At 43.6% G+C, this 14223-nt stretch overlaps 2 protein-coding genes across 3 annotated transcripts in view; one reads left to right on the top strand and one right to left on the bottom strand.

The window, feature by feature from the left end:
* The window catches only part of pdpr (pyruvate dehydrogenase phosphatase regulatory subunit), an 18540-nt gene extending 15325 nt beyond the window's left edge, over nt 1-3215 (bottom strand). Inside the window, exons 1-4 of one of the 2 annotated variants that reach the window (XM_016291435.1) lie at nt 3058-3215; nt 543-821; nt 300-433; nt 130-211 (exon numbers count right to left, since the gene is read on the bottom strand). In XM_016291435.1, coding sequence (XP_016146921.1) covers nt 130-211; nt 300-433; nt 543-790 — 464 coding nt within the window. In that variant the 5' untranslated portion in view covers nt 791-821; nt 3058-3215. The remainder of the gene's footprint in view (nt 1-129; nt 212-299; nt 434-542; nt 822-3057) is intronic. The other variant, XM_016291436.1, reaches the window with a different exon arrangement.
* A 429-nt stretch (nt 3216-3644) lies between these two features.
* The window catches only part of LOC107599771 (DNA damage-binding protein 1-like), a gene marked incomplete at its 5' end in the record, with an annotated part of 19965 nt that continues 9386 nt past the window's right edge, over nt 3645-14223 (top strand). The window contains 13 exons of the mRNA XM_016291463.1: nt 3645-3794; nt 5563-5679; nt 5761-5982; nt 6053-6167; nt 7651-7748; nt 7842-8000; nt 8776-8952; nt 9041-9143; nt 9798-9873; nt 9989-10097; nt 10175-10353; nt 10876-11039; nt 14044-14151. Coding sequence (XP_016146949.1) covers nt 3645-3794; nt 5563-5679; nt 5761-5982; nt 6053-6167; nt 7651-7748; nt 7842-8000; nt 8776-8952; nt 9041-9143; nt 9798-9873; nt 9989-10097; nt 10175-10353; nt 10876-11039; nt 14044-14151 — 1777 coding nt within the window. The remainder of the gene's footprint in view (nt 3795-5562; nt 5680-5760; nt 5983-6052; nt 6168-7650; nt 7749-7841; nt 8001-8775; nt 8953-9040; nt 9144-9797; nt 9874-9988; nt 10098-10174; nt 10354-10875; nt 11040-14043; nt 14152-14223) is intronic.

Here is a 14223-nt window from a genome sequence, read left to right as displayed (position 1 = left end):
GAGTACAGTGAGAGTACAGTGAGAGTGAGAGTACAGTGAGAGTAAACGTTGACAGCATGAAGCTACTGCTTTATTGATTGTGCTGTGAACACATACAGAGATCAGAATGAGAAGGAGAGAGTGGCTCACTTTAGTCTGGACGCCAGACGCTTCAGAGACAGGAGCCGGTCCTGATTCTGAGCCAAGCACAGAGAGCCGGTCCGAACAAAACCTGCAACACAGACCATTACCTTATTAAATTAAGCACACGCTGTCTTTGATAATCAGCGCTCTGCTGTGGAGTGATGGTGATTTCTCACCTGTTTTAACACTCGTCTCCTCTTCCAAACGCTCGTAGAGTGCGATCGAATAATCTGCCATCTTACTCTCAACAGAGAGAGGTTTGGCAACGCTTACTATTCCCGCGCAAAACCGAGTTGTGCCGGCTCCAAGTCTACAAAAGACACAAACAAACAGGTGAATCCCACTGAAGCAGAGCTTTACACGGACTCAGATATTACAGATGAGAGGAATGTGATGTGAATCTCAGAGAGATGTGTCACCTGCCCTGCTCCAGCAGCACGATCTCCGTCCAGCCCAGCTTGGCCAGATGATACGCCACCGACGTGCCCACGATGCCTCCTCCACAGATCACCACACGGGCGCGAGCAGGCAGAGCCGCGGACACAGAGTCTGTGCTTAAGAACCGCACCGATCCGTGCAGACGAGCAGCACGGGCCCTGGGGCCACAGAGCCAGCGGGGCAGAAGAACCGGGGCCAGAGCCCGGATACTGCAGACACCGCCGCGCATGACTGCGCCGCTGCTGAAACCAGCACAAACCCTGAGATATAACACACACAACACACACACACACACACACTGAAATAACACACACAACACTAAACAACGCACACACTGAAATCACTCGGCTCTCGGATCTTCTCTTTCTTGCCATGTCAGCATCTATGGCTATTTTCATTAGGGCTGGGTAAAAAAATATAGATATCTCGATATTAATCGATTCTCATTTTTATGGAACGATATCGATTCTTAAATCCCAAGAATCGATTAGTCTAGCCTGTTTCAGTTAATGGACGGAACACTGAAGGGCACTTCCCACCCAATAAATCGCAATAAGCATTGTGCTTCTCAGATTTCAAATTCCGTCCATTGTATTGCAGTATTGAAACAATAAACGCTGTTTTGGCGCAGTTTAATGTGGAGTGACAGATCGCTGTAGCGCCTCAGATCAACAGACGTGAACTGATCATCTCCTCCACATTAATACCAGCTTCTGCACAAAATAAACATGACTAAACATCCGAAGGCAAGTTAAAATAAAGAATACAACTTTACAATCCATATTCTGTCTCATGTAATCTCTCAATCAGTGTTTCCTCCGGCTTATATATATAACGGCTTCTAAACAATGTCAGTAACGCCACATGTACCGCAGAAAAACCATATCCGGTGACCATAAACTCATTAATCAGATAGAAAAATAAACTGTAGAGAGGGGCATTTTGCTTAATATATGCACCATATAACATATTCATTATCATTTTTACTGTTCTTCAATGTTTAATTTATGTTTGAATAAATCCATAGTAACTCCATAAATCTGAAGTAGGAATATTATTGTAAAAACTGTTATGTATATTTTACAGCATTAGTTGGCATGTACTGTACCTGATATATATCCAAAACAATCGATACTGAAATTTGTGTCAAAACCCAGCCCTAATTTTCATGGCGAAATCCAATATAATAGTAAAATAAAAACTATATTTACTCATCCAAGATGTCTGTATATTACTCTCTTTCTACAGGCAAAAAGAAATGAATGTTTTGAAGGAAAACCTTTCAGGATTTTTCTCCATCTAATGCAAGTGAATGGGGCTCACCGTCCAGCATTATTATTTAGGCGGGTTTAAAGTAATCCAACATGCCCCTAACAGAGGAATGAGGGTCTTCTCTAGCGAATAGACCAGCCGTTTTCAGAAAAACACAAATGAAACGATACACATGTTAACTGCAGCGGTGCTGGATCTGGTGTAGTCCTCTTGTGATGATGATGATCAGGAGATGCTCTCTTCTGTAACCCTCTCAAGCGAACACCAGCTGTTATCAGGGCTTGTACATCACAGCCACAGGCCGTGTGACCCGAGCACAGCACGCTTTCTGACACCAGCTCCAGCAGCTGTGCTCACGAGCCGCACACTCGCACCAGCACCAGCTCCAGCTCCAGCACCAGCACCAGCTCCAGCTCCAGCTCCAGCACCAGCACCAGCACCAGCACCAGCTCCAGCACCAGCACCAGCACCAGCACCAGCACCAGCACCAGCTCCAGCACCAGCTCCAGCTCCAGCACCAGCACCAGCTCCAGCACCAGCACCAGCTCCAGCACCAGCACCAGCACCAGCTCCAGCTCCAGCACCAGCACCAGCACCAGCTCCAGCTCCAGCTCCAGCACCAGCACCAGCTCCAGCACCAGCTCCAGCACCAGCACCAGCAGCTGTGCTCACGAGCCGCACACTCGCACCAGCACCAGCACCAGCTCCAGCTCCAGCACCAGCACCAGCTCCAGCACCAGCACCAGCTCCAGCACCAGCACCAGCACAAGCCTTGCTGTTACACCGATTTATGATTATTATGTTCTGTTCGTGTGTGAAACTAATACGAGCTCTGACGAATTCATGAACACAACCACACGAGCGACGAGCTATTACTGTCCGATTAATATTAGTATGAACAAGCATGTGTCCGCGGTCGCTGTTTATCGCCTTCTGTGCTCATATCTCGCCGTTTAGTGACATGTAGCCGTTAGCTCGAGGCCTCAGAGGGCATCCGTGACTAAAACACGGCCAAACGCGTTTATTTTCCCCTCGAAACGTCCTGACAGCCACGTGTGTCCTGAGATAAGGTGCTGAACGACTCGTTTAAACGGAACCGGATTCTGCTGAACGCCAAACGGAGGATTTGGAGTCAAACTCAACAGAAGCACCAGCAACACGAGCCGCTCGATGCAGAGCAACACGCGCGCAAACATTAATGCTGAGAGCAGCACGGACACATACCTGCACACAGCTGTTATGAGCGCCAGATCCGATCAGAAATATGGATCTGATGTGTGCTATAAGAGCCCAGAGTGACTTTACTGCAGCCGCAGATCTGCGGAGCCCGAGTCGCTTACTGCGCATGCGCGGAACAACCCGCCGAATGATTGACAGCTACGAGCTTCGCTCACGTTATCACGTCGCGTCAGTTTAATTTTCTTTGAAAGTTCTTCATGTTATCATGCCGACTCGCTAGTGAGGATAAACTAGTCTGTTAGCACCGGATCAGCGCTAGTGAGGATAAACTAGTCTGTTAGCACCGGATCAGCGCTAGTGAGGATAAACTAGTCTGTTAGCACTGGATCAGCACTAGTGAGGATAAACTAGTATGTTAGCACTAGATCAGCACTAGTGAGGAGTGTTGAGTTAGTGGTTCAGTAACCCCGCTCTGCACGTTCTGTGTCTCTTATCGAGCTGCGGATCTGAATCAGGTGTGTAAGTAAAAGAAACACGAATGTGCAGAGCGGTGGGACTGAAAACCACTGAGTTAGAGCGAGACTAGTTAAACCGGTGTGCCGTGTTCATGTCAGTGCTGATGTCTGTCTGCAGGTCACTTCACTTCTGCGGAGGATCTGAACCTGCTGATCGCCAAGAACACGCGTCTGGAGATCTATGTGGTCACTGCGGAGGGTCTGCGGCCGGTCAAAGAGGTCGGCATGTACGGCAAGATCGCGGTCATGGAGCTCTTCAGACCCAAGGTGTGTCCGTCTGTAGTGATGGACTGATGCGTTAACTGCTTAGACTAGTCTTAAAAAGTTTATTTTCTTCAAGAGTGGTCATAACTTTTTTAATTCGGTTACAAAAAGGGCGATTGGTCTAATTTGAATCTCAGAAGGATGACCAATTATCCCTTATCTACTGCTAGTTAGTGAAACTAGTTCTTAAAGGAGTAGTTCACTTCCAGAATAAAATCTCCCGATAATTCACGCTCCCCCATGTCATCCGAGATGTACATGTCTTTCTGTCTTCAGTCAAAGAAATCAAGGTTTCTGAGGAAAAAATTCCAGGATTTTTCTCCATATTGTGATTACATCATGCGTGAAGTCCAGCTAGTGCAAGACCACAGCATCTGTGGTTAAAAACTATATAAATGTTTATTTTTTTTTAGAAAATGAGCAATGGTTTCTCTAGATAAGACTTATTCCTCGGCTGGGATCGTGTAGAGTTCTTTGAAGCTGCACTGATTTGATCTTCAGCCCGTTGGTCCCCATCAAAGTCCGTTATATGGAGAAAAATCCTGGAATGTTTTCCTCAGAAACCTTGATTTCTTTGACTGAAGACAGAAAGACATGTACAATCTCGGATGACATGGGGGAGAGTGAATTATCGGGAGATTTTATTCTGGAAGTGAACTACTCCTTTAAGACCCAGTCTTAAAATAGTGTCTGTGTTTATGCAACTGGCCCCAGATGATCTGCGTCGGTGGAGAACTGAGAATCAGAAGCAGCAGCTCTCTACTCTAAATCTACAACCGGCTGTCTGCAAATATACTATATTAACTCTATTTCATTTCAGTGCTTATGTGAACATCTGATCTGATTTAAAAATTTTTATTGATTTTTAAAATTGATTTAAAATGCTGAATCTTTAAATTGATTTCCATGGCTGTTTCACCATTATAAGAGCTTTTTTCTCTAACTTTGTGTTGCAGAAGCTGCATCTAAAGCAGTGTTTAGATGTTTACACAGACTTGTTAATGCAGTGTAAATGCATTAATGCCACCTTTGAGCTGCAATTACAATTGTAGAAATAATTCTTTTGAGTTTGTTTTTTAAATGATGATTTAAATATGAAGCTAAAACCTCCAGTAGGTGGCGGTGTTCCATCACACAGTAAAAGTGTGCACTATTAATGTGTGTTTTTGTTTGCTTTTTGCAAAGTGAGTGACTTATTGGATATTGTCAGTGTTAAAACAACAATTATGATATATTCATAGATGATGAATATCTGACATCCCTCATATCAGTGCAGAAACACCTAGATGTTTACACAGACTTGTTAATGCAGTGTAAATGCATTAATGCCACCTTTGAGCTGCAATTACAATTGTAGAAATAATTCTTTTGAGTTTGTTTTTTAAATGATGATTTAAATATGAAGCTAAAACCTCCAGTAGGTGGCGGTGTTCCATCACACAGTAAAAGTGTGCACTATTAAAGTGTGTTTTTGTTTGCTTTTTGCAAAGTGAGTGACTTATTGGATATTGTCAGTGTTAAAACAACAATTATGATATATTCATAGATGATGAATATCTGACATCCCTCATATCAGTGCAGAAACACCATTAGAGTCGAGTGTAGGCATAAGCCACTGAGAAACGCGCGTCGATCGATGCTGTTTGTCATGCAGCTCTGTGAGAGCACTTGAATTACTCGTGCAGATTTCTGCAGCATGTCAACACTTGGACGAACAGACTTCTGCATTTGCATAATGTTATTAAAAGCTGTCTGTTTGCTTTATGTGCAGGGTGAGAGCAAAGATCTTCTGTTCATTCTGACCGCTAAATACAACGCCTGTATCCTGGAGTACAAGCAGAACGGAGACAGCATCGACATCATCACCCGCGCTCACGGAAACGTGCAGGTAAGACCGTAACCCACACACCTGTCCAAACACACTGCATCATACGGCCTCGGCCTCGTCTGACCGCTGCGTCTGTGTCAGGATCGGATCGGCCGTCCGTCTGAGACCGGGATCATTGGGATCGTGGATCCAGAGTGTCGTATGATCGGCTTGCGGCTATACGACGGGCTGTTTAAGGTCATTCCTTTGGACCGTGATAACCGCGAGCTCAAAGCTTTCAACATCCGTCTGGAGGAGCTGCAGGTCATAGACGTCCAGTTCCTGTACGGCTGCCAGGCGCCCACCGTCTGCTTCATATATCAGGTATGGATCTTCCTGCGCGATGTGTGTGAGAGCGAGTGTCCCGTCTGCTCATGCAGCTGTGTGTGTCCAGGATCCTCAGGGTCGGCACGTCAAGACATATGAGGTTTCTCTCAGAGAGAAGGAGTTCAACAAAGGACCCTGGAAGCAGGAGAACGTGGAAGCTGAAGCATCGATGGTCATTCCAGGTGAGGTGATGCTTCACAGACGACTTTTCAGATCTGTTGAACACGGGCTGCTCGAGCAGAAACCCACATCATTACAAATACTGTATAATAACTTGCATTCGCAGGGCTCTACAGTGCGACCATTTCAGTTGCATTTGCGACTGAAAACTACTGCGTGCGACTATGAAATAATATTTAGGAGCACCTGTGCGACTGACCCGGTCAGCATATTTGTGTTTGCGCTGAGGGAGCTTCAAAGGTTCTAATATACGTACGTGTTTCTGCAGCGTTGAGTAATGCATCACAGACATATCCTCTCATTATAACAAACACAGTGTTGACGGGGTGTAAATAAGATATTCATTGTGCAGTGTAGAGAGCTTCGTCGATTATAATGGAGTTTTGTCAGATCGGGATGAACTAAGATGAGTGACACAGTTTGCAAATGTGATATTGATTTAAAGCATCTTTTCTGTTATTTAAATCATTTCTATATTCAAAATGTTATATTTAAAACATTAACCTCAACATGAATTTATGAATTTAATTGCGCTCATGCGACCTCTGAACCTCATTAAACGTCTGAAAATACACCTACAAGCCACTTGTGTGTTCTTCTGTGCCAACTCTGTAGCAAAGATTTATTTCTTAAATACTGATTTCATTTGATTGGTAACTTATTCTTATTCTACTTCTTATTCTACTTGTTTTTATTTCTATTGTTTTAATTAGAAATGTTAAAAAGCTTATAAATATATTTTTTTGATTTTTACATAAAAGATGACATACTTTTAATAAAGTTAGAAAAATGCCATTACAAAGGTAAAAACAAAATTCCCTATAAATCACTTTAAGGAGTCAACTATCACCTCGTAATGGGAAGGTTAATTTTTTTTGTCAGAATTTTTGATTACTGATTAGAAGATGCTCCTAAATTTTTGACCGTGCTCCTAAATTATTTAAATTTGAAGCACAAGCGCTCCTAAAAAGAAAAGTATCCGTAGAGCCCTGATTCGGAAATAAGCATTATGCTAAACAGAATTGAGCTAGTTTTATAAATCATGTTGTTGCAGAGTTTCTGAACCATGTAAATGTTCTTCACACGCAGCATCTCTTGAAGCTACCATTGACAGCACGAGTATTTCTTGTAAAAATGCATTTCAACAAACATGTCTGATCATAAAGTAAACGGTGTTTTCTCATTTGTTAATCAACCAGTCAAGCATTAAGTTATAAATGACTGTTTTGCATAGTTTATTTTGTTAAAAAGATTTGTACAGCCCAAACGGATCCAAATACCATTTTAAGGCTCTTACACTTAACTCTGTCATAACAGGTTATGTCTATTACATTTTTATTTAATTGTTTGTTAAATTCATTCTTACAGGCTTTGTTCACCCAAACTTAATTGTTGTCATTCATGTTCATGAAGTTGACTGACTGTTATAGACATGCTGGTTTATGAGTCATTGGTGTGAAATGTTGTGTGTTCACATATATTCAGTCCCAGAGCCGTTTGGAGGAGCTATAATCATCGGACAGGAGTCCATCACTTATCACAACGGAGACAAATACTTAGCCATCGCTCCTCCAACTATCAAGGTGAACACATCTGCTGATGTCCTCCTGTCCGTTTCAAGCTGTCGTTTGTATTCTCATGTACTCCGTGATTAAAGCGTGTTTCAAACATCACAGCAAAGCACCATCGTGTGTCATAACCGCGTGGATCCGAACGGCTCGCGGTACCTGCTGGGAGACATGGAGGGCCGACTCTTCATGCTGCTGCTGGAGAAAGAGGAGCTGATGGACGGAGCTGTGGTGCTCAAAGACCTGCATGTGGAGCTGCTGGGAGAGGTGCGTCAGAGCAGCCCAACCCTGCTACACTACACTGTACTACACTGCACTGCGCTACACTACACTGCAGTACACTGCACTACACTACACTGCACTACATTACTCTGCACTACATTACACTGCACTGCGCTACACTACACTGCAGTACACTACCCTACGCTACACTGCAGTACACTACCCTACGCTACACTGCAGTACACTACCCTACGCTACACTGCAGTACACTACCCTACGCTACACTGCAGTACACTACCCTACGCTACACTGCAGTACACTACCCTACGCTACACTGCAGTACACTACCCTACGCTACACTGCAGTACACTACCCTACGCTACACTGCAGTACACTACCCTACGCTACACTGCAGTACACTACCCTACGCTACACTGCAGTACACTACCCTACGCTACACTGCAGTACACTACCCTACGCTACACTGCAGTACACTACCCTACGCTACACTGCAGTACACTACCCTACGCTACACTGCAGTACACTACACTACGCTACACTGCAGTACACTACGCTACACTGCAGTACACTACGCTACACTGCACTGCACGACACTGCGCTACACTGCAGTACACTACGCTACACTGCACTACACTACACTGCACTACATTACTCTGCACTACATTACACTGCCCTGCTCTACGCTACACTGCACTGCAGTACACTACACTATGCTACACTGCAGTACGCTACGCTACACTGCACTGCAGTACACTACACTATGCTACACTGCAGTACGCTACGCTACACTGCACTGCAGTACACTACACTATGCTACACTGCAGTACGCTACGCTACACTGCACTGCAGTACACTAGACTACGCTACACTGCAGTACACTAGACTACACTACACTGCACTGCAGTACACTACACTACACTGCAGGCCGATAGTGGACATGTGTGTGGTGGACCTGGAGAGACAAGGACAGGGTCAGGTGAGGGACGTCTGTGCATCACTGCGGTCCTGAAGAGCCCTGATCCAGATTCAGTGTGTGTCATCAGTTGCTGTGTGTGTTCCTGCAGCTGGTGACGTGCTCCGGAGCGTTTAAGGAAGGCTCTCTGAGGATAATTCGGAATGGTATTGGGATCCATGAGCACGCCAGCATCGACCTGCCCGGCATCAAAGGTGTGGTTAAGTGCTCTTCATGTTAATCACTAGCCGCTTACATGCTGTGAATGCACAGTATATTTGTGCTCATTTCCTTTTCCTGCTGTACTGTACTGCTGATGCTTCAGCCGTGTAAATTGTTAAATTAAGGAACACTCATTTCTTTAAAAATATAGAACAGCATAGCAGTTATTAGCATCATCCAAAATGTCTGTGAGTTTTATGTATTATTGGGACTTTTAATTTAGTTAATCCAGTGCAATAAAAAAATTCATCTAATTTAAAACCTCATTGCATCGCTTTTCACCTTCAGTAATCCATTTCATCACACCCGCTGTCAGACGCCTGATGAGAGCTTACTGTCAGATCAAATTCACAGATTGATCGCCAGTTAATGACTGTCATTTTTTTTGCCCTTTTGAGTGTTTTGCCGTCTTAGGTGGAGCCGATGCACAGCTGACTGATAATGATTTTTGTCATGTAACTTTGTACTATTCAGCTTGGCTTCTCTGTCACAAATATCAGAATAAATGAGTGGTTCTGCCACTGCCGGTTGCAGCTGATTTACGGCATACATATGCGTTTGACAAAAGTCAATATTGCTTCCTTTCTTTCTTTTATAGGCAGGGTTCTGACACAAACTTACGCTGATATTGTGTGTGTGTTTGTCAGGTCTGTGGCCTCTCCGCTCAGAGTCGAGCAGAGACACTGATGACATGCTGGTTCTGTCTTTTGTGGGTCAGACCAGGTGAGAAGAGCATTTAGTTTACTTCAGACTAGAGCTGACATATACCTCACTTACTCATTCCTGCCATCTGTGTCTCTGTCTCTCTCTCTCTCTCTCTCTGTGTGTGTGTGTGTAGGGTGCTGATGCTGAGTGGAGAGGAGGTGGAGGAGACGGAGCTGCCGGGGTTTGTGGATAATCAGCAGACGTTCTTCTGTGGGAATGTAGTGCATCAGCAGCTCATACAGGTGCGCATACACACACCTGAGCTGTACTTCACTGTGGTCATGTCAAAATGCCTGTGATCACGCGTGTTTGTGTTCAGATCACGTCGGTGTCTGTGAGGCTGGTCACGCAGGACAGCAAGGCTCTGGTGAGCGAGTGGAAGGAGCCTCAGGGCAGGAACATCAGTGTGGCGTCCTGCAACAGCTCTCAGGTGGTTCTGGCTGTGGGTCGAGTGCTGTATTACCTTCAGATACTCACAGGAGAACTCAAACAGATCAGGTACTCACACTAACACACTAACACACACTCACACTCACACAGACACTCTCTCACACTCACACAGACACTCTCTCACACTCACACTCACACACACTCACACACTCACACACACTCTCTCACACACACACACACTCACACACACACTTGAACAAATGGATTCTGTGAATGATTCAGTGACTCTAGTACAGACGGTCATTTGTCGCTCCCTACTGGTCTAATGATGCTAAATCCCCAGCACTGACGCATAGACTCACAGTGAAACAGTCCTTATAGATCAGCACTTCTGTAATGCTGCTCGAACAATCAAACGAGGACCAGAACTCATTGTGTGATATAAACCCGAAGTGTCAGTGCCAGAGTTTTCATCAGGGTTGGAGCTAAATAGCCGTGTGTGTGTGTGATGAGTGTGTGAGAGGGTGTGTGATGGGTGTGTGTGTGTGTGTGTGTGTGCGCTGTAGTGAGTGTGAGTGTGTGTGTGTGTACCGTGATATGACTGATGACGGTGGTGTTTGATGTGTGCAGCTCTACAGAGATGGAGCATGAGGTGGCGTGTCTGGACATCACTCCTCTGGGTGAGAGCGTGGGAGAATCCAGCATCTGTGCTGTGGGACTCTGGACCGACATCTCAGCTCGCATGCTGAAGTTACCCTGCTTCAGCCCGCTGCACAAAGAAATGCTGGGCGGAGGTGAGACACACACACACACAGACACTCGTGTTCATGACACTAGAACAGTGGTTCTCAACCTTTTTTTTCCACCGGGTCGCACTATGGTCCAAGTGCAAGTCTCGTGGGCCGCACACATATAATTTACATATTAGCCCGTCAGCAATACAAACCAACCTGATTTATAATATTATATCCTAAATATTATGATATTTAATCGATTACATTCATTATATAATATTCAACCTTTTTTTCCACCGGGCTGCACTATGGTCCAAGTCCACTGGCAGACGAGCCACGAGTGCTTTTTTATATGTTCTACATTTCATGTATTTATGTAACACGTATTCTACATTAAAAAATTTATTTAGAATGAACAATAACTGCTGTACACAGAGTAAAAATAAAAATAAAATAAAAACCTACCTAATGCAGAAAAGCTGCCTCTTTTTCTGAACTGCGCAGATGACCACTATCTATCTTCCTTCTCTTCTGATCAATTTTCAGTCAAATCGTTTTCTGTGTGCTAGATCAGAGCTAGAGCCCTGCATTTCAGCCCAGGCCCGACGGGCCCCGACTTTTTTACGCCTCTCGGACCGGGCTTCAGGACAATTTTCACGTCATAGTTCAGACACGGGCAGGGCCTCGAGCCTGTTTTAGGCTTCTCCTTATTTTTATATTTTAGACATCCATCAATTAGTGTTGAAAAAATATTGCCGCGCTGGTGGAAACAGCATGAGACCGTGCTGCCGTGACTGTCAAGAGCGGCTGGATGGTGTTTAGTGTCCAGCAGCAGCAGTATGTGTGGTGCGTGCCGTCAGCTCCGCTGAAGAGTTCTGCGTTCAAATGCACGCAATAGGCTTAAGCTTGCCGCAAAGCATCGGCAAAAGTAATTACCATAAATGCGTCAGGGGGAAACAGTAAGGAGATATTTGAATTATTTACTAATAAACTAGTGTTTTCTGAGTCGGTGTCGCAAGGATGAAGTTGTCGATCCTGACTCGCCATCTCCTCAGACGCGCCTTTAGAGAGAAGTGCATCTTTACAGATTATGATCATAATGAAAGAGTTTTTGTTTTTGATTTGTTTTATTTCATTAAGTAGTAATTTAAAGCTTTCTATAGATATATTTATCATGTCTGTGAGGCATGTATTCGCTGAGTTTCGGTTCATTTTTGTGAAGCGCTCCTGTTCAAGACCGAGACAGCAGAAAGCGCATCATGTTTGATTTCTTTATTTTATAAAAGCACAACGTTTTGTTGATATTGTGAGTGCACACAAATAAAAGTAGACCCTTTACAGTTACGAGTGATGTATTACTCTTACCTTTATGAGCAAAAATGATGACGTGTCTACTGAAAAAAATGCAAGTGATCGCGCTGGCGCCTCTCTGTCCTGCAAAGCGCGCTTCAGCTTCCACTCTCCGCACAAACTACTGGATACAGCGCACGTTTATCTAGGTTTAACGTTTAAACATTGTTATATGCTTGAACTGTTTTATATCTCTAGATTTTATTTTAGTCAAGTCATGATGATTTGAGAAGGCTAAATTGATGAAGCATATGCTCACTGTCTGCCGCTGGCCACTTGGTCGTTACTTTAAATGCGTAACGATAATTAGGCTGTGTGAGTACTGCTCATGTCTGAAAATAATATATGAAAAACAAACTTATTTTACATAAACATTAGGCTATAGCTTATATTTATTTAGTACATTTTTAAATTAATGTAAAAACTAAAATGAATTGTAAAACTGAAAGTAATTTTTTTAAATTGTGTTCAGCACGGTGGGCCGCATTTGAATTCGTGACGCCCCGCGGGCTGAGAACCACTGCACTAGACACACTCACGCACACACAGATCATGACGTGTGAACACATTCTCCAGAGACCGAAGCTTGAAGAACACGCTTTCACTTTCCTTTGCACTTTATTTCTATTTATTCATTTTTGCAGAAGAAGCTTTTATAAAGCACTTTTCCCAAACTCAAGCTAAAGTCTTTGAGACATTACACAGAAAAACTCTGTGTGATAATGGTAATGTGTGGCGTCATGTTCCTGCATTCTGAAACCGCTGCATGGAGGACGTATTCAGGTCTGGAGCTGATCCTCTTTCAGCGTGTCTCTGTGCTCAATGTCTGTCTAGGTCACGTTCATACAGACAGAGAAATCAAGACAAACCGAGTTATCGTGAACTGGCTAGTGTTCACTCACTGAAAACACTGAAATTATCACATCAGGTGTCTAATAAAACATAGGGTATATAACAAAGTATTGAGATTAAATTTTGTTATTGACCAAATACTTATTTTCCACCATAATTTGCAAATAAATTCTTTAAAAATCCTACAATGTGATTTTCTGGATTTTTTTTCCTCATTTTGTCTCTCATAGTTGAGGTATACCTATGATGAAAATTACAGGCCTCTCATCTTTTTAAGTGGGAGAACTTGCACAATTGGTGGCTGACTAAATACTTTTTTTCCCCACTGTACATCTGAAGGTTGAGAAATGCACACTTTATATTCTGTGATCCCAGTGAGGCGGATCAGAGCAGTGCTTATTCCTGTACATTTACTCTCCACAGCCTTTGAGATGCATATTATAAAGATAAAAGAGCACTTATTTAGATTGTGTTTTTATTAATAATTGAGTTAACGGTCACTTTTCATTGAAAGATATTTCTCTATGCTGTCTGAGATTAATGAATGGAAGTGTCTGGAGAAGCCTGAGCGTCACATGTTCATGAAATGGGCAGTATAAATGTATTTCTGCTGTGCTCAAGAGTTAATGCTGGATAGAGTTAAGTGATAAAGTAGGTCTTAAAATGTGCATAATATAAACATATATGAATAATGTTGGTACTCTGTTTCCTATATAAGATTATAAATTCACAGTGTGTTGTTTGGGTGTTGATAGTAACATTTGATGAATGAATCTGAAGAGCTTCTGAAGCATGAATGTGTTTGCTGAGCTGAAGAACATGTAATTTCCTGTCACATGTCTCTCACTGATGTGTGCTGTAGAGATCATCCCTCGCTCCATCCTCATGACCACGTTTGAAAGCAGTCATTACCTGCTGTGCGCGCTGGGAGATGGGGCGCTTTTCTATTTCGGACTGGACATTCAGACAGGTGAAAGCAACACACACACGTTCTCTCTCTCTCACACACACTCACTCACTCACTCTCTCTCTCTCTCTCTCT

This window comes from Sinocyclocheilus grahami, unplaced genomic scaffold (genome assembly GCF_001515645.1).
Source record: "Sinocyclocheilus grahami isolate Dianchi unplaced genomic scaffold, SAMN03320097.WGS_v1.1 scaffold271.1, whole genome shotgun sequence".
Classification (NCBI taxonomy): Eukaryota; Metazoa; Chordata; class Actinopteri; order Cypriniformes; family Cyprinidae; genus Sinocyclocheilus; species Sinocyclocheilus grahami.
The sequence above is the reverse complement of the archived record's forward strand: the minus strand, read 5'-3'. Positions and strand labels throughout refer to the sequence as shown.